At 58.9% G+C, this 17,908-nt stretch overlaps 4 gene segments (V, D, J or C); 2 read left to right on the forward strand and 2 right to left on the reverse strand.

The window, feature by feature from the left end:
- Window positions 1–2,068: 2,068 nt before the first annotated feature.
- On the reverse strand, window positions 2,069–2,718 carry LOC135288843 (Ig heavy chain V region 6.96-like). The segment is given in 3 exon segments: window positions 2,069–2,146; window positions 2,200–2,542; window positions 2,663–2,718. Coding segments are annotated over 3 exon segments (477 nt in total).
- A 1,210-nt stretch (window positions 2,719–3,928) lies between these two features.
- Window positions 3,929–4,432, forward strand: LOC135288844 (Ig heavy chain V region 914-like). The segment is given in 2 exon segments: window positions 3,929–3,950; window positions 4,062–4,432. Coding segments are annotated over 2 exon segments (393 nt in total).
- Window positions 4,433–6,038: 1,606 nt separating this feature from the next.
- LOC135288845 (Ig heavy chain V region 914-like) lies at window positions 6,039–6,592 on the reverse strand. The segment is given in 2 exon segments: window positions 6,039–6,433; window positions 6,514–6,592. Coding segments are annotated over 2 exon segments (474 nt in total).
- A 3,526-nt stretch (window positions 6,593–10,118) lies between these two features.
- On the forward strand, window positions 10,119–10,554 carry LOC135288846 (Ig heavy chain V region 914-like). The segment is given in 2 exon segments: window positions 10,119–10,137; window positions 10,217–10,554. Coding segments are annotated over 2 exon segments (357 nt in total).
- Window positions 10,555–17,908: the final 7,354 nt, after the last annotated feature.

Genomic DNA, 17,908 nt, shown 5'->3' on the forward strand with positions numbered 1-17,908 from the left:
GGGCACGGGGACAGGGGGGACACGGTGACAGGGATGGGACCAAAACCATCAACACCAGCACCAGTAGCCCAGTTATTATAAGCACTTTTGGCGCAGAAATAGGATCCGGAATCCTCGTCCCTGAGGTTGTTCATGGTCAGCGTCACCGAGCTCTGCCCGTTGTCCCTGGAGATCGTGACCCGGCCCTTGAACGGTGGCGTGTACTGGGTGGTGCCACCATTGCTGGTGACAAGAGCGATCCACTCCAGCCCCTGCCCGGGCCTCTGGCGCACCCAGTGCATGCCAAATCTCCCGAAATCAAACCCAGACCCTCGGCAGAGGAGGCGCAGGGACCCCCCGGGGGGCTGGAGGTCCCCCCCGGACTCCAGCAGGGTCACGGCCGCCCGGAGCCCTGCGGCACAAAGGGGAGATGGGGATGGGGAACGGGGTTGGTCGAGGCCTCGGAGTGAGTGTGGCCAGATCCAGAGAAATGGGGTGGAGCCACGTGGGAGGTCGGCAGGGCGAGCAGGATGACAAGAAAATGCCACATTTTGGGGCCAAGAGTCAGGATGTGGCGCCAAGGGTTGAGCTGTTCCCAGCCAGAGCTGCTGACACAAATCCTCAACGTTTTTCCCCAGACCCACGGCCTCAAATCCCAACCTTCAGAGCAAGGTTTTGGGGAAGAAAGTGGAGCTTTGGGGTCAGGAGTTGTGGTTTGGGGTCAGCGGGTGAGAACTGGGGCCAAGGCAGTGCCAGGCTGGGATCAATGGTCAAGAGCTGGGTCTGGGGCTGGGGTTTGGGGGAAGGGTCTGGGCTCTGGGGACGGGGGGGGACTTGGGGGATGGGAGTAGGGACACCACCTGTGCCGACAATATAACCAGCAGCATAACCACCCGAAGCAGCACCACCCTCTTTGGCGCAGAAATAGGATCCGGAATCCTCGTCCTTGAGGTTGTTCATGGTCAGCGTCACCGAGCTCTGCTCGTTGTCCCTGGAGATCCTGACCCGGCCCTGCACCGATGGCAAGTAACCGATGTTGCCACCAGTGTTGCTCATCCCAGCCACAAACTCCAGCCCCTGCCCGGGTCTCTGGCGCATCCAGCCCATTCCAAAACTGCCGAAATTGAACCCGGACCCTCGGCAGAGGAGGCGCAGGGACCCCCCGGGGGGCTGGAGGTCCCCCCCGGACTCCAGCAGGGTCACGGCCGCTCCCCCCATCTCCAAACCTTCTCTGGTTTTGCCCCAAATTGCCCTGATATGGTCCCAAATCATCACCAGAGGTTTCTGGTGTCTTAAGGTGCCCCAGACCCTCCAATTAGCCTCACCCCACTCATTAATGAATTTGACGCCTCCACCTGAGCTTTCCATCCCCTCATCCCCATCTCCCCTTTTTCCCGCAGGGCTCCGGGCGGCCGTGACCCTGCTGGAGTCCGGGGGGGACCTCCAGCCCCCCGGGGGGTCCCTGCGCCTCCTCTGCCGAGGGTCCGGGTTCAATTTCGGGAGTTTTGAAATGGATTGGGTTCGCCAGAGACCCGGGCAGGTGCTGGAGTGGCTTGCGGGGATCTACAGCAATGGTGGCAGCACATACTACGCACCCTCGGTCAAGGGTCGGTTCACGATCTCCAGGGACAACGGGCAGAGCTTGGTGACGCTGACCATGAACAACCTCAAGGACGAGGATTCCGGATCCTATTTCTGTGCCAAGGGTGATCGTGGTGCTTGGGCTGAAAGTGCTGGATTTGTTGACGTGACTCATGGTGTCCCCATCCCCATCTCCGAGTCCCCCCTGTCCCCAGAGCCCAGACCCTTCCCCCAGACCCCAACCCCAGACCCAGCTCTTGACCATTGATCCCAGCCTGGCACTGCCTTGGCCCCAATTCTCACCCGCTGACCCCAAACCACAACTCCTGACCCCAAATCTCCACTTTCTTCCCCAAATCCTGGCTCTGAAGGTTGGGATTTGAGGCCGTGGGTCTGGATTTGGGGAAAAACGTTGAGGATTTGTGTCAGCAGCTCTGGCTGGGATCCCAAAGTGGAGATTTGGGGCAGAATTGGGCGAGTTTTGGGACCAAACCAGTTGGGTTTGGGGTCAGCGCTCAGCATTGGTGAAAATGGGGGAGACGTGAGACAAAGGGTCAAGGGCTGAGGTTTGGGGGAACGATCCAGGCTGTGGGGACAGGTGGGGACACTGAGATGGGGCCAGGGATGCACCACTGGCACCTTCAACATAAGCAGCAGCACCCAAGTACCAGCATAAGCACCCTTGGCGCAGAAATAGGATCCGGAATCCTCGTCCTTGAGGTTGTTCATGGTCAGCGTCACCGAGCTCTGCCCGTTGTCCCTGGAGATCGTGAACCGGCCCTTGACCGACGGCGCGTAGTAGGTGTAAGCTCCATTGTTCCTGATCCCTGCGATCCACTCCAGCGCCTGCCCGGGTCTCTGGCGAACCCAGTACATGGTGAAACTGCCAAAATCGAACCCGGACCCTCGGCAGAGGAGGCGCAGGGACCCCCCGGGGGGCTGGAGGTCCCCCCCGGACTCCAGCAGGGTCACGGCCGGAGCCCTGAGGGAAAAAGGGGAGATGGGAACGGCAAAAGCTCAAACACTGACCACAAATCCTCAATCCTGGCCTGAAATGGTGACACTTGGAGTTCATCATCCTCCTCCACCTGCTCCTGCTGACCCTCCCAGGTGGATCCCACACACCCGCCACGCCCAGATCCATCTCCTCATCCCCATCTCCCCTTTGTGCCGCAGGGCTCCGGGCGGCCGTGACCCTGCTGGAGTCCGGGGGGGACCTCCAGCCCCCCGGGGGGTCCCTGCACCTCCTCTGCCGAGGGTCCGGCTTTGATTTCGGCAGTTTTGGGATGGGCTGGATCCGCCAGAGACCCGGGCAGGGGCTGGAATGGGTCGGAGGCATCAACACAGGTGGCTACGCCGGGTACGCGCCGTCGGTGCAGGGCCGGTTCAGGATCTCCAGGGACAACGGGCAGAGCTCGGTGACGCTGACCATGAACAACCTCAAGGACGAGGATTCCGGATCCTATTTCTGCGCCAGATCTTTTTGTGCCAATTGTTGGGCTGCTGCGAATGGTGGTGACGACGCCCGTGATGGCGTCAGGCTCCTGGTTTCAGCTCTGCTCATTCATTGAGTCCCCAAAGCGCTGATTTTAAACCCAAACTTCACCCCTTCTCCCAGTTCCTGACTCTTTGTCCCCAGTCTCCCTCATCTGCACCAATGGTCAGCACTGACCCCAAACCCTCTCTGGTTTCTGCCCCAAAACTCAACCGTTGGCCCCAAACCTTCACCCGTGGCCTCCAGTTCTGACCTCCACCCAATCAGGGCCCCGGGACTGGGGGAGATTTGGGTGAAATGGGGAAAATGGGGGGGAAAGTTGAGAATTGGGGCAAAGATGGTGGAGACTGGGGGAGATGTTCAAGAGGATCAAGGGCTGGGTTTGGGGAAAGGATTTGGGGATTTGGGGACAGTTGGGGATCCAGGGGTGGGGATTTCAGGCATCGTCACTATCACCAACGGCAACACCACTGTTACCACCAAAAGCAGATTTGGCGCAGAAATAGGATCCGGAATCCTCGTCCTTGAGGTTGTTCATGGTCAGCGTCACCGAGCTCTGCCCGTTGTCCCTGCAGATCCTGACCCGGCCCCGCACCGAGGGCGTGCACGCGGAGCTCCAGCCTTCCTTCCGGACACTCCCGACCCACTCCAGCCCCTGCCCGGGTCTCTGGCGGATCCAGAACATGTCGTGATCGGCCAAAGTGGACCCGGAGGCGCGGCACAGCAAGGTCAGGGACCCCCCGGGGGGCTGGAGGTCCCCCCCGGACTCCAGCAGGGTCACAGCCGCCCGGAGCCCTGCGGGGAAAAGGGGAGATGGGGATGAGGAACGGGGTTGGTCGAGGCCTCGCAGTGGGTGTGGCCAGATCCGGAGAAATGGGGTGGACCCACGTGGGAGGTTGGCAGGGCGAGCAGGATAACGAGAAAATGTCACAATCTGGGGCCAAGTGTCAGGATTTATGGTCAGTGGTGGAGCTTTTGCCTTCCCCATCTCCCCTTTTCCCCGCAGGGCTCCGGGCGGCCGTGACCCTGCTGGAGTCCGGGGGGGACCTCCAGCCCCCCGGGGGGTCCCTGCGCCTCCTCTGCCGAGGGTCTGGGTTCAGTTTCGGCAGTTTTGGGGTGGGCTGGATCCGCCAGAGACCCGGGCAGGCGCTGGAATTTGTTGCAAGCATCAACGACAATGGTGCCAGCATCTACTACGCGCCCTCAGTCAAGGGCCGGTTCACGATCTCCAGGGACAACGGGCAGAGCTCGGTGACGCTGACCATGAACAACCTCAAGAACGAGGATTCCGGATCCTATTTCTGTGCCAGACGTGACAATGGTTATGCTCCTGCTGGTGCTGCCGCTGGTTCCGTCCCCACCCCGAGTGCCCTGTAGCCCCCACTCCGCTCCCCCAAACCCCAACCCCAGACCCAACTCTTCATCATTTATCCAAATCTTTGAACAGTTTTACCCCACACCTCAACATTTGCCTCTTGATCTCCAGTTTGTTTCTAAAACCTTTGCCCTAAATCTCAACGTTGGGCCAGGGCTGGAAACGCAGGGTCAGAGGTCAAGATTGAGGTCAAGGGGTGAGATTTTGGGGAAAGGTCTGGGGTTTTGGGACACTTGGGGACCACAAGAGAGGGGGCGGGGCCAAACCAACGGTGGCCACCATAACCACCAGCAGCACCAGCCCAGTCAACAAAACCACCGGCACATCTGGCACAGAAATAGGATCCGGAATCCTCGTCCTTGAGGCTGTTCATGGTCAGCGTCACCGAGCTCTGCCCGTTGTCCCTGGAGATCCTGAACCGACCCTTGAACAATGGTGGGTAGAAGGTTCTGGAACCATCATAGCTGATCTCTGCCACGAAGTCCAGCCCCTGCCCGGGTCTCTGGCGGACCCAGTACATGTTCACTTTGCCGAAATCAAACCCGGACCCTCGGCAGAGGAGGCGCAGGGACCCCCCGGGGGGCTGGAGGTCCCCCCCGGACTCCAGCAGGGTCACGGCCGCTCCCCCATCTCCAAACCTTCTCTGGTTTTGCCCCAAATTGCCCTGATATGGTCCCAAATCATCACCAGAGGTTTCTGGTATCCTAAGGTGCCCCAGACCCTTTAATTAGCCACGCTCCACTCATTAATGAATTGGACACCTCTGCCTGAGCTTTCCATCCCCTCATCCCCATCTCCCCTTTTCCCCGCAGGGCTCCGGGCGGCCGTGACCCTGCTGGAGTCCGGGGGGGACCTCCAGCCCCCCGGGGGGTCCCTGCGCCTCCTCTGCCGAGGGTCCGGGTTCGATTTTGGGAAATTTTGGATGTTCTGGATCCGTCAGAGACCCGGGCAGGGGCTGGAATTTGTTGCAGGCATCAGCAAAAGTGGTGTCAACACCGACTACGCGGATTCAGTCGAGGGCCGGGTCACGATCTCCAGGGACAACGGGCAGAGCTCGGTGACGCTGACCATGAACAACCTCAAGGACGAGGATTCCGGATCCTATTTCTGCGCCAAATGTGGTGCTGCTGGTTGGGGTCCTGCTGCTTGACCCCATCCCTGTCACCGTGTCCCCCCTGTCCCCGTGCCCCAGACCCTTCCCTGCAGCCCCTGACCCCACTCCTGACCCTCTGTCCCACCCTGGCTCTGCTCTGGCCCCAAATCTCAGCTCCTGGCCCCAAATCAGGGCCGCTTTCACCCTCAGCTCAGCCTTGGCCCTCAAATCCCAACCACTGCCCCCAGACTTGGCCACTTCTGCCCCAAATCTGCCCTGCTGGCACCGAGTCACAGCCACCCACCCAAACCTGGCCCAGTGGCCTCACATCGGGACTTTTGGCACAAAATTTGAATTCTTGATCTCTCACCTCAACCTTGGGCTGAATTCTTGACCAATTGAATGTAATTTGGGGTATAAGGGCAGTGGGTGAGGCCCAGAGGTGACATTTGGGGCAGAGCCAGTGCAGGGCTGGGACAAAGGGTCAGGAGTGGGGTCAGGGCTGGGGTTTGGGGTCAGGGTCTGGGGAAAATGGAGAGAGGTGGGAACCTGGGGAGAGGGACGGGGCCAAAACCATGAGCAGCATTAACATTTCCAGTAGCAGTGGTTTTGGCGCAGAAATAGACGGCGGAATCCTCGTCCTTGAGGTTGTTCATGGTCAGCGTCACCGAGCTCTGCCCGTTGTCCCTGGAGATCCTGACCCGGCCCTGCACCGACGGCGCGTAGTAGGTGCTGCCACGAGTGTTGATGCTCCCAACCCACTCCAGCGCCTGCCCGGGTCTCTGGCGAACCCAATCCATTTCAAAACTCCTGAAATTGAAGCCGGACCCTCGGCAGAGGAGGCGCAGGGACCCCCCGGGGGGCTGGAGGTCCCCCCCGGACTCCAGCAGGGTCGCGGCCGCCTGGAGCCCTGTGGGGAAAAGGGGAGATGGGGATGGGAACAGCTCAACGCTTGACCCCAAATCTTGACTTTTGGCCCCAAATTGTGACCATTGGACCTCCCCATCCTCTGGGTCCTGGGCCTGATGACCACGCCCAGCATGGGCCACACCCAGATACGGCGCCTCATCCCCTTTTCCCCTTTTCCCCGCAGGGCTCCGGGCGGCTGTGCCCCTGCTGGAGTCCGGGGGGGACCTCCAGCCCCCCGGGGGGTCCCTGCGCCTCTTCTGCCGAGGGTCCGGGTTCAGTTTTGGGAGTTTTGCCATGGAATGGGTGCGCCAGAGACCCGGGCAGGCGCTGGAGTGGCTCGCAGGGATCTACAGCACTGGTGCTTACACCTACTACGCGCCGTCGGTCAAGGGCCGGTTCACGATCTCCAGGGACAACGGGCAGAGCTCGGTGACGCTGACCATGAACAACCTCAAGGACGAGGATTCCGGATCCTATTTCTGTGCCAAAGCTGCTTATGCTGGTAATTGGGGTGCTGCTGCTTATGTTGAAGGTGCCAGTGGTGCATCCCTGGCCCCATCTCAGTGTCCCCACCTGTCCCCAAACCCCAGACCCTTCCCCCAAACCTCAGCCCTTGAGCCTTTGTCTCACATCTCCCCCATTTCCACCAATGCTGAGCACTGACCCCAAACCCAACTGGTTTGGCACCATAATTCACCCGATTCTGCCCCAAATCTCCACTTTGGGCTCCCAGCCAGAGCTGCTGACACAAATCCTCAACGTTTTACCCCAAATCCAGACCCACGGCCTCACATCCCGACATTCAGAGGAGAGTTTTGGGGAAGAAAGTGGAGATTTGGGGTCAGGAGTTGTGGTTTGGGGTCAGCGGGTGAGAACTGGGGCCAAGGCAGTGCCAGGCTGGGATCAATGGTCAAGAGCTGGGTCTGGGGCTGGGGTCTGGGGGAAGGGTCTGGGCTCTGGGGACAGGGGGAACTTGGGGGATGGGAGTGGGAACACCACTGGGGTCTACAATATAACCACCAGGAGCAGCACCACCACCAGGAGCTTTGGCACAGAAATAGACGGCAGAATCCTCGTCCTTGAGGTTGTTCATGGTCAGCGTCACCGAGCTCTGCCCGTTGTCCCTGGAGATCCTGACCCCTGATCCTGATCCTGGAGATCCTGAAAAAGGGGAGATGGGGATGGGAACAGCTCAAACATTGACCCCAATCCTGACTCTTGGCCCCAGACTGTGCCAGATTCTCGTTATCCTACTGATCCTGGTGACCAGCCCCGGTGGGTTCAGCACATATTTCCAACTGGCCACACCCACTTAGGGCCCTACAGCCAATCCATCCCCTCATCCCCATCTCCCCTTTGTGCCGCAGGGCTCCGGGCGGCCGTGACCCTGCTGGAGTCCGGGGGGGACCTCCAGCCCCCCGGGGGTTCCCTGCGCCTCCTCTGCCGAGGCTCTGGGTTCAATTTCGGCAGTTTTGGAATGGGCTGGATGCGCCAGAGACCCGGGCAGGCGCTGGAGTTTGTGGCTGGGATGAGCAACACTGGTGGCAACATCGGTTACTCGCCATCGGTGCAGGGCCGGGTCAGGATCTCCAGGGACAACGGGCAGAGCTCGGTGACGCTGACCATGAACAACCTCAAGGACGAGGATTCCGGATCCTATTTCTGTGCCAAATCTGCTGGTGCTAATAGTGGGAATGCTGCTGCTGATGGTGAAGTTGCTCCTGGGGGAATCACCCACATCTCAGTGTCCCCACCTGTCCCCACAGCCTGGATCGTTCCCCCAAACCTCACCCCTTGACCCTTTGTCTCAGGTCTCCCCCATTTCCAACAATTGTGACCACAGACCCCAAAACCCCTGCATGGTTCCACCCAAAACCCAACTGTTTTGGCCCCAAAACTCACCCAATTCTGTCCCAATTCTCCACTTTGGGCTCCCAGGAACAGCCGCTGACACAAATCCCCCACCCTGACCCAAATCTGGGCCTGGGCCTCAAATCCCAACCTTCAGAGCAAGGTTTTGGGGAAGAAAGTGGAGATTTGGGGTCAGGAGTTGTGGTTTGGGGTCAGCGGGTGAGAATTGGGGCCAAGGCAGTGCCAGGCTGGGATCAATGGTCAAGAGCTGGGTCTGGGGCTGGGGTCTGGGGGAAGGGTCTGGGCTCTGGGGACGGGGGGGACTCCAAGACAGTGGTGGCACTGTGACCAATACGAGCAGGACTAGCACCAGTGTTATAAGATTTGGCGCAGAAATAGGATCCGGAATCCTCGTCCTTGAGGTTGTTCATGGTCAGCGTCACCGAGCTCTGCCCGTTGTCCCTGGAGATCGTGACCCGGCCCTGCACCGAAGACGCGTACCAGGTGTTACCATTGCTATCGATTTCTGCGATGTATTCCATCGCATTCCCTGGTCGCTGGCGGATCCAAGCCATCCCAAAACTCCCAAAACTGAACCCAGACCCTCGGCAGAGGAGGCGCAGGGACCCCCCGGGGGGCTGGAGGTCCCCCCCGGACTCCAGCAGGGTCACGGCCGCCCGGAGCCCTGCGGGAAAAGGGGAGATGGGGATGAGGGGATGGAAACCTCAAGCAGAAGTGTCTAATTAAGAAATTAGTGGATTTGGGCTAATTGCAGGGTTTAAGGCCTTTTTTGATACTGGAAAGTTCTGTTGGAGATTTGGGGCCAGGCGAAGGGAGTTTGGTACAAACCAGAGAAGGTTTGGGGATGGGGGAGCGGCCGTGGCCGTGCTGGGCAATTCAGGGCAGTGACACAAAGCTTTTTCTGCAGCTGGCATTCTGCTGAGCCACTCAGGACCTGGACACGCCTCCGTGAAACGCAGATGTTAAAGATGACACAAACCCAGAACTTTTTATTTTCCTCCCCGGCCTGCCCCGGCCCCTGCAGCTGCCAGGAAGGAAGTGGGGGGAGGCTGCAGAGCCCCAAAATCTCGGCGTCTCCTCCTCCCTCCCCTCTGGCACCTCACTGCCCCCTCCCCGGCCACCGTGCCTTGGTGCTGCTCCTCGGTTTTGGGGTGAAATCCTCTCGTGAGCTCTGCAGAAATCACCCATTTTTCCCAAAACACGTGAACAGCCTCAAGGACGAGGATTCCGTATCCTATTTCTGTGCCAAATGTTCCAGCACTGGTTGTGGATCGACTTTCATCACTCTTTATGCTGCCGATGTGGGTGCACTTGGCCCTGAGACACGCTGTCCACAAACATCCCAAAATTCCCACATTCTACCCCCAAATCATTACCCTTGGCATCAAATCTTGATGTTTTCCCCCAAACTCCACCATCATTGTCTCCACCCTCACATTTCTCTGGAGTTTTGATCATTTGACCCAAATCTCAAAGGTTCATCCCCAAAACTCTGCCGTTGGTGCCCCAGATCTCAGCGGGGTTCACTTGTGACCATTGGCACCAAACTCAGCTGGTTCTGCCCCAAATCTCAGCTGTTGGCTCCAAACCTCAGCTGCTGGCTCCAAGTCTCGACCAAGGTCCCCAAACCTTGGTGCAAATGGTCGAGATTTGGGGACAATGAGACAAATTTGGGTCTGTAGGGGTCACCAATGGGGTCAAGCGTCAGAGGGAATAACCGGGGATTTGGGAACAGGTGGGGACACATTGATGTGGCCAGACTGGGAGGTGGGTGGGAAACACCTGGGAGGGCCAGCAGGAGCAGGTGAATGAGGATGAATGGGAGGTCCAAGGGTCAGGATTTGGGGCCAAGAGTCAAGATTTTGGTCAGTGGTGGAGCTTTTGCTGACCCCATCTCCCCTTTTTCCCGCAGGGCTCCGGGCGGCCGTGACCCTGCTGGAGTTCGGGGGGGACCTCCAGCCCCCCGGGGGTTCCCTGCGCCTCCTCTGCCGAGGGTCCGGCTTCAGTTTTGGGAATTATGAAATGGATTGGGTTCGCCAGAGACCTGGACAGGGGCTGGAGTGGGTCGGGAGCATCAACACTCGTGGCAGCACCTACCACGCGCCCTCAGTCAAGGGCCGGGTCACGATCTCCAGGGACAACGGGCAGAGCTCGGTGATGCTGACCATGAACAACCTCAAGGACGAGGATTCCGCCGTCTATTTCTGTGCCAAAGCTCCTGGTGGTGGTGGTGCTGCTCCTGCTGGTTAAATTGTCGACACAGGTGGTGTCCCCACCCCCATCCCTCAAATCCCCCCCTGTCCCCAGAGCCCAGACCCTTCCCCCAGACCCCAGCCCCAGACCCAGCTCTTGACCATTGATCCCAGCCTGGCACTGCCTTGGCCCCAATTCTCACCCGCTGACCCCAAACCACAACTCCTGACCCCAAATCTCCACTTTCTTCCCCAAAACTTAGGACTGACAGTGGAGATTTTAGGACGAGGATCAAGATTTGGGTCAACTTTGTGGCCAGGAGCTGAGAATTTGGGGCAGGACCTGTCCAGGGCTGGGACACAGGGACAAGGATGGGGTCAAGGGTTGGGGTTTGGGGGAAGGGTCTGGGCTTTGGGGACAGGGGGGACTCGGAGATGGGGGATGGAGCCAGCACCGCCACGTTCACTACGACCAGGATCAGCAGTGTAAGCCCCAGCAGATTTGGCGCAGAAATAGGATCCGGAATCTTCGTCCTTGAGGTTGTTCATGGTCAGCGTCACCGAGCTCTGCCCGTTGTCCCTGGAGATCGTGAAACGGCCCTGCACCGACGGCCCGTACTCGATGAAACCACCATTGCTGTGGATCCTTGCGATAAATTCCAGCCCCTGCCCGGGTCTCTGGCGATACCAGCCCATCCCAAAACTGCCGAAACTGAAGCCAGACCCTCGGCAGAGGAGGCGCAGGGACCCCCCAGGGGGCTGGAGGTCCCCCCCGGACTCCAGCAGGGTCACGGCCGCCCGGAGCCCTGCGGCACAAAGGGGAGATGGGGATGAGGAACGGGGTTGGTCGAGGCCTCGGAGTGAGTGTGGCCAGATCCAGAGAAATGGGTGTGAACCACTTGGGAAGTCAGCAGGATCAGCAGGATAACAAGAAAATGTCACAATTTGGGGCCAAGAGTCAGGATTTGGGGTCAGTGTTTGAGCTGTTCCCATCCCCATCTCCCCTTTGTGCCGCAGGGCTCCGGGCGGCCGTGACCCTGCTGGAGTCCGGGGGGGACCTCCAGCCCCCCGGGGGGTCCCTGCGCCTCCTCTGCCGAGGCTCCGGGTTCAATTTTGGCAGTTTTGGGATGGGCTGGATGCGCCAGAGACCCGGGCAGGGGCTGGAACACGTTGCAAGTATCACCAACAATGGTGGTTGGACCGGGTACGCGCCCTCGGTGCAGGGCCGGGTCACGATCTCCAGGGACAACGGGCAGAGCTCGGTGACGCTGACCATGAACAACCTCAAGGATGAGGATTCCGGATCCTATTTCTGCGGGAAGGGTTCTGGTGCTGGTTATCCCAATGCTTATGATATTTGTTCCCCGCCCCCATGGCTGGGACCCCTCCTGTCCCCCCCTCCCCAGGTCCTCCCTTCAAAGCTCCGCCCTTGAGCCAATCCTCCAGGTTTTGTCTCAGTCTCCAATTCCACGTCTCTAAATTCACGGAATGCACAGAATTTACAGAGTTCACGGAATTCACAGAATCCACAAAATTCACAGAATTCACTGAATTCACAAAATTCCCAGAATTCACTGAATTCACAAAGTTCCCAGAATTCACAGGGTTGGATGAGACCTCCAAGCTCATCATCGAGTCCAACCCACCCCCAACACCCCAGCCCTGGCCCCCAGTGCCAGGAGAGGAGATTTGGGGCCAGGAGATGAGATTTGGGGCCAGGAGAGGAGATTTGGGGCCAGGAGATGAGATTTGGGGCCAGGAGAGGAGATTTGGGGCCAGGAGATGAGATTTGGGGTGAGGAGATGAGATTTGGGGGCAGGAGAGGAGATTTGGGGCCAGGAGAGGAGATTTGGGGCTAGGAGAGGAGATTTGGGGCTAAAACAGTGCAAGGCTGGGACAAAGAGACAACAACAGGGTCAAAGTTTGGAGGGAAGTGCCTGGAACATGCAGAGAAGTGGAGACGCAGGGATTGGATCGGGGAAAAACCCAAAATCTGATGAATGAACAATGCGAAAAGCAGCAGCCCAACCACCAGCACCAGCAACTTTGGCACAGAAATAGGATCCGGAATCTTCGTCCTTGAGGTTGTTCATGGTCAGCGTCACCGAGCTCTGCCCGTTGTCCCTGGAGATCGTGAACCGGCCCTGCACCGACGGCGCGTAGCCGGTGCTGCCATCAGGGTAGATCCCTGCGATCCACTCCAGCGCCTGCCCGGGTCTCTGGCGGATCCAGCTCATGTAGGAGCTCCCGAAATCGAACCCAGACGCTCGGCAGAGGAGGCGCAGGGACCCCCCGGGGGGCTGGAGGTCCCCCCCAGACTCCAGCAGGGTCACGGCCGCCCGGAGCCCTGCGGGGAAAAGGGGAGATGGGGTCGGCAAAAGCTCCACCACTGACCAAAATCTTGACTCTTGGCCCCAAATCCTGACCCTTGGACCTCCATTCATCCTCATTCACCTGCTCCTGCTGGCCCTCCCAGGTGTTTCCCACCCACCTCCCAGTCTGGCCACATCAATGTGTCCCCACCTGTTCCCAAATCCCCGATTATTCCCTCTGACGCTTGACCCCATTGGTGACCCCTACAGACCCAAATCAGCCCCATTATTCCCCAATCTCAACCATTTGCACCAAGGTTTGGGGACCTTGGTTGAGACGTGGAGCCAGCAGCTGAGGTTTGGAGCCAGCAGCTGAGGTTTGGAGCCAGCAGCTGAGATTTGGGGCAGAACCAGCTGAGTTTGGTGCCAATGGTCACAAGTGAACCCCGCTGAGATCTGGGGCACCAAAGGCAGAGTTTGGGGGATGAACCTTTGAGATTTGGGTCAAATTTCCAAAAATCCAGAGAAATGTGAGAGTGGAGACAATGATGTCAGATTTTGGGGGGAAACGGTCAAGATTTGATGTCAAGTGTAATGATTTGGGGTTAGAATGCGGGAATTTTGGGATATTTGAGAAAACCGCCTCTGGGGGCAAAGGGCACCCGTACTGTCAGCACCAAGAGTGATAACCGTAGGACCACAATAAGTGCTGGAACATTTGGCGCAGAAATAGGATCCGGAATCCTCGTCCTTGAGGTTGTTCATGGTCAGCGTCACCGAGCTCTGCCCGTTGTCCCTGGAGATCGTGAACCGGCCCTTGAACGATGGCGCGTAGAGGGTGCTGCCACCAGTGTTGATCCCTGCGATCCACTCCAGCGCCTGCCCGGGTCCCTGGCGGATCCACTGCATGCCAAAACTGCTGAAATCAAACCCAGAGCCTCGGCAGAGGAGGCGCAGGGACCCCCCGGGGGGCTGGAGGTCCCCCCCGCACTCCAGCAGGGTCACGGCCGCCTGGAGCCCTGCGGGGAAAAGGGGAGATGGGGATGAGGGGATGGATCTGGGCGTGGCCCTCAGAGTGTTAGGATGAAGAGGAGGATGAGGCTGATCCCACTCCACTTCTTGCAGAATCTTTGAACTGCTCTGACTCTAAACTCAGCCCTTTCCCATTCATTGAACCCAAACTCTCAGAGCAGCCCCCACACACCTGGGGGTCCCTGCGCCTCCTCTGCCAATGGTCCGGGTTTGACTTTGGGCAATTCGCCATGGGCTGGGTGCGCCAGAGAGCGGGCAAGGGGCTGGAGGTGGTGGCTGGGATCACTAACCTCGGTGTCAGTGCCGAATACGCGCCGTTGGTGCAGGGCCGGTTCAGGATCTCCAGGGACAACGGGCAGAGCTCGGTGACGCTGACCATGAACAACCTCAAGGACGAGGATTCCGGATCCTATTTCTGCGCCAAAGCTGCCGGTGCTTATGGTGATGGTGCTGCTGGTTATGGTCGATGAGTTAGTGTTTTGGGTTTTGGCCACGTGCTTGTCACCAGGAGCCCACCTGGCCCAAAAGCACACATTTTTGTCCAAACCCTCATCCCTTCATCCAGATCTTCGTCCCTCATCTCAAGTCTCCCCCACTTGCACCAATGCTGACCACTGAACCCAATCCTCACTTGGTGGTTTTGGCATCAATCCCAGCTGGCCCAAAAACTCACCCAATTCTGCCCCAATCCTCCGTTTTGGTCTCCCAGCCACAGCCGCTGGCCCAAACCTCACCCTTTTTTCCCAAATCTCGACTCTTTGGGCAATTTTGGGGGGCAAGGTTGAGATTTGGGGGCAGGAATTGAGTTTGGGGACAGAACCAGGGGAGGGTTTGGGGCCAGTGGGCAAAGCTGGTGCAAACGGGGGAGGCTGGGGACAAAGGGTCAGGGTTGGGGCAGTGAGGGTTGGGAGAAGGGTCTGGGGACAGCTGGGGACACGGATGGGGGTGAAACCCCAAACCCCGACACAACCACACGGAGTTAAACCAATATCATGGGCGGCATTCCAAGCAGCAAAAGAATCTTTGGTGCAGAAATAGGATCCGGAATCCTCATCCTTGAGGTTGTTCATGGTCAGCGTCACCGAGCTCTGCCCGTTGGCCCTGGAGATCCTGAACCGACCCTGCACCGTTGATGCGTAGTGGGTGGTGCCACCAGTGTTGATCTGTGCAATGAACTCCAGCCCCTGCCCGGGTCTCTGGCGCATCCAGCCCATCCCAAAACTGCCAAAATCAAACCCAGAGCCTCGGCAGAGGAGGCGCAGGGACCACCCGGGGGGCTGGAGGTCCCCCCGGACTCCAGCAGGGTCACGGCCGCCCGGAGCCCTGCGGGGAAAAGGGGAGATGGGGATGAGGGGATGGAAAGCTCAGGAGGACTTGTCCAAGTCATTAATGGGTGGAGCAAGATTAATTGAACGGTTTGAGGCACCTCTAAGATACAGGAAAGCTCTGGTGGAGATTTGGGGCCAGGAGATGAGATTTGGGGCCAAGAGAGGAGATTTGGGGTCAGGAGATGAGATTTGGGGCCAGGGGAGGAGATTTGGGGCCAGGAGATGAGATTTGGGGCCAGGAGATGAGATTTGGGGCCAGGAGAGGAGATTTGGGGCCAGGAGATGAGATTTGGGGCCAGGAGATGAGATTTGGGGTCAGGAGAGGAGATTTGGGGCCAAGAGATGAGATTTGGGGCCAGGAGATGAGATTTGGGGCCAGGAGATGAGATTGGGGGTGAGGAGATGAGATTTGGGGCCAGGAGATGAGATTTGGGGCCAGGAGATAAGATTTGGGGTCAGGAGATGAGATTGGGGGTGAGGAGATGAGATTTGGGGCCAGGAGATGAGATTTGGTGCCAAGAGATGAGATTTGGGGCCAGGAGATGAGATTTGGGGCCAGGAGAGGAGATTTGGGGGCAGGAGATGAGATTTGGGGCCAGGAGATGAGATTTGGGGTCAAAACAGTGCAAGGCTGGGACAAGGAGACAACAACGGGGTCAAAGTTTGGAGGGAAGTGCCTGGGGCATGCAGAGAAGTGGAGACGCAGGGATTGGATCGGGGAAAAAACCCAAAACCTGATGAATTAACAATGCGAAAAGCAGCAGCCCAACCACCAGCACCAGCACCAGCATCCTTGGCACAGAAATAGGATCCGGAATCCTCGTCCTTGAGGTTGTTCATGGTCAGCGTCACCGAGCTCTGCCCGTTGTCCCTGGATATCGTGAACCGGCCCTCGACTGAATCCGCATAGTCGGTGTTGACACCACTTTTGCTGATGCCGGCAACAAATTCCAGCCCCTGCCCGGGTCTCTGACGGATCCAGAACATCCAAAATTTCCCAAAATCGAACCCGGACCCTCGGCAGAGGAGGCGCAGGGACCCCCCGGGGGGCTGGAGGTCCCCCCCGGACTCCAGCAGGGTCACGGCCGCCCGGAGCCCTGCGGGGAAAAGGGGAGATGAGACGATGAACCATATCAGGGTGTGGCTGCTGCTGGGTGTGGTCAGATCCAGGGAAAGTCGGGACCCGCCTGGCAGAACCAGCAGGAGCAGGAGGAAGAGGATGAAGAAATCCAAGGGTCACAATTTGGGGCCAGGAGTCAGGATTTGGGTCAATGTTTGAGCTGTTCCCATCCCCATCTCCCCTTTTTCCCGCAGGGCTCCGGGCGGCCGTGACCCTGCTGGAGTGCGGGGGGACCTCCAGCCCCCCGGGGGGTCCCTGCGCCTCCTCTGCCGAGGGTCCGGGTTCGATTTCGGGAGTTTTGGGATGTACTGGATTCGACAGAGACCCGGGCAGGGGCTGGAACGTGTCGCAGCAATCACCAAAAGTGGCAACACCGCATACGCGTCATCGGTCAAGGGCCGGTTCACGATCTCCAGGGACAACGGGCAGAGCTCGGTGTCGCTGACCATGAACAACCTCAAGGACGAGGATTCCGCCGTCTATTTCTGCAGGAAATGTGCTGATGCTAACGCTTATGCTGCTGTTTCTCATTTGGGTTTCGACCCCATCCCCAAATCCCAGACCCTTCCCTGCAGCCCCTGACCCCACTCCCGACCCTCTGTCCCTCCCTGGCTCTGCTCTGGCCCCAAATCTCAGCTCCTGGCCCCAAATCAGGGCTGCTTTCACCCTCACCTCAGCCTTGGCCCTCAAATCCCAACCACTGCCCCCAGACTTGGCCACTTCTGCCCCAATCTGCCCTGCTGGCACCGAGTCACAGCCACCCACCCAAACCTGGCCCAGTGGCCTCACATCGGCACTTTTGGCCCAAAATTTGAATTCTTGACTCCACACCTCAAACATTGACCTGAATCATGACCAATTCAATGTAAATTGGGGAATGAGGGCAGTGGGTGTGGCCCAGAGGTGACATTTGGGGCAGAGCCAGTGCAGGGCTGGGACAAAGGGTCAGGAGTGGGGTCAGGGCTGGGGTTTGGGGACAGGTGGGGACACAGCGATGGGGAGGGGACAATACCATAGGCATCATTAGCACCAGCACCAGCACGAAAACCCTTGGCACAGAAATAGGATCCGGAATCCTCGTCCTTGAGGTTGTTCATGGTCAGCGTCACCGAGCTCTGCCCGTTGTCCCTGGAGATCGTGACCCGGCCCTTGACCGACGGCGCGTAGTAGGTGTAAGCACCAGTGCTGTAGATCCCTGCGAGCCACTCCAGCGCCTGCCCGGGTCTCTGTCGAACCCAGTACATGTCAAAACTGCCAAAACTGAAGCCGGACCCTCGGCAGAGGAGGCGCAGGGACCCCCCGGGGGGCTGGAGGTCCCCCCCGGACTCCAGCAGGGTCACGGCCGCCCGGAGCCCTGCGGGGAAAAGGGAAGATGAGGGGATGGGAACAGCTCAAACATTGAGCCCAAATCCTGACTCTTGGCCCTAAATTGTGTCAGTTTCTTGTCATCCTGCTGCTCCTGCTGGCCCTCCCAGGTGGGTCCTGCCCCTTTTTCCAACAGGAAACACTCACTTCTGTCCACCAGCCAACCCCGCTCGTCATCCCCATCTCCCCTTTTCCCCGCAGGGCTCCGGGCGGCCGTGACCCTGCTGGAGTCCGGGGGGGACCTCCAGCCCCCCG

This window comes from Passer domesticus, chromosome 36, assembly GCF_036417665.1.
Source record: "Passer domesticus isolate bPasDom1 chromosome 36, bPasDom1.hap1, whole genome shotgun sequence".
NCBI lineage: Eukaryota > Metazoa > Chordata > Aves > Passeriformes > Passeridae > Passer > Passer domesticus.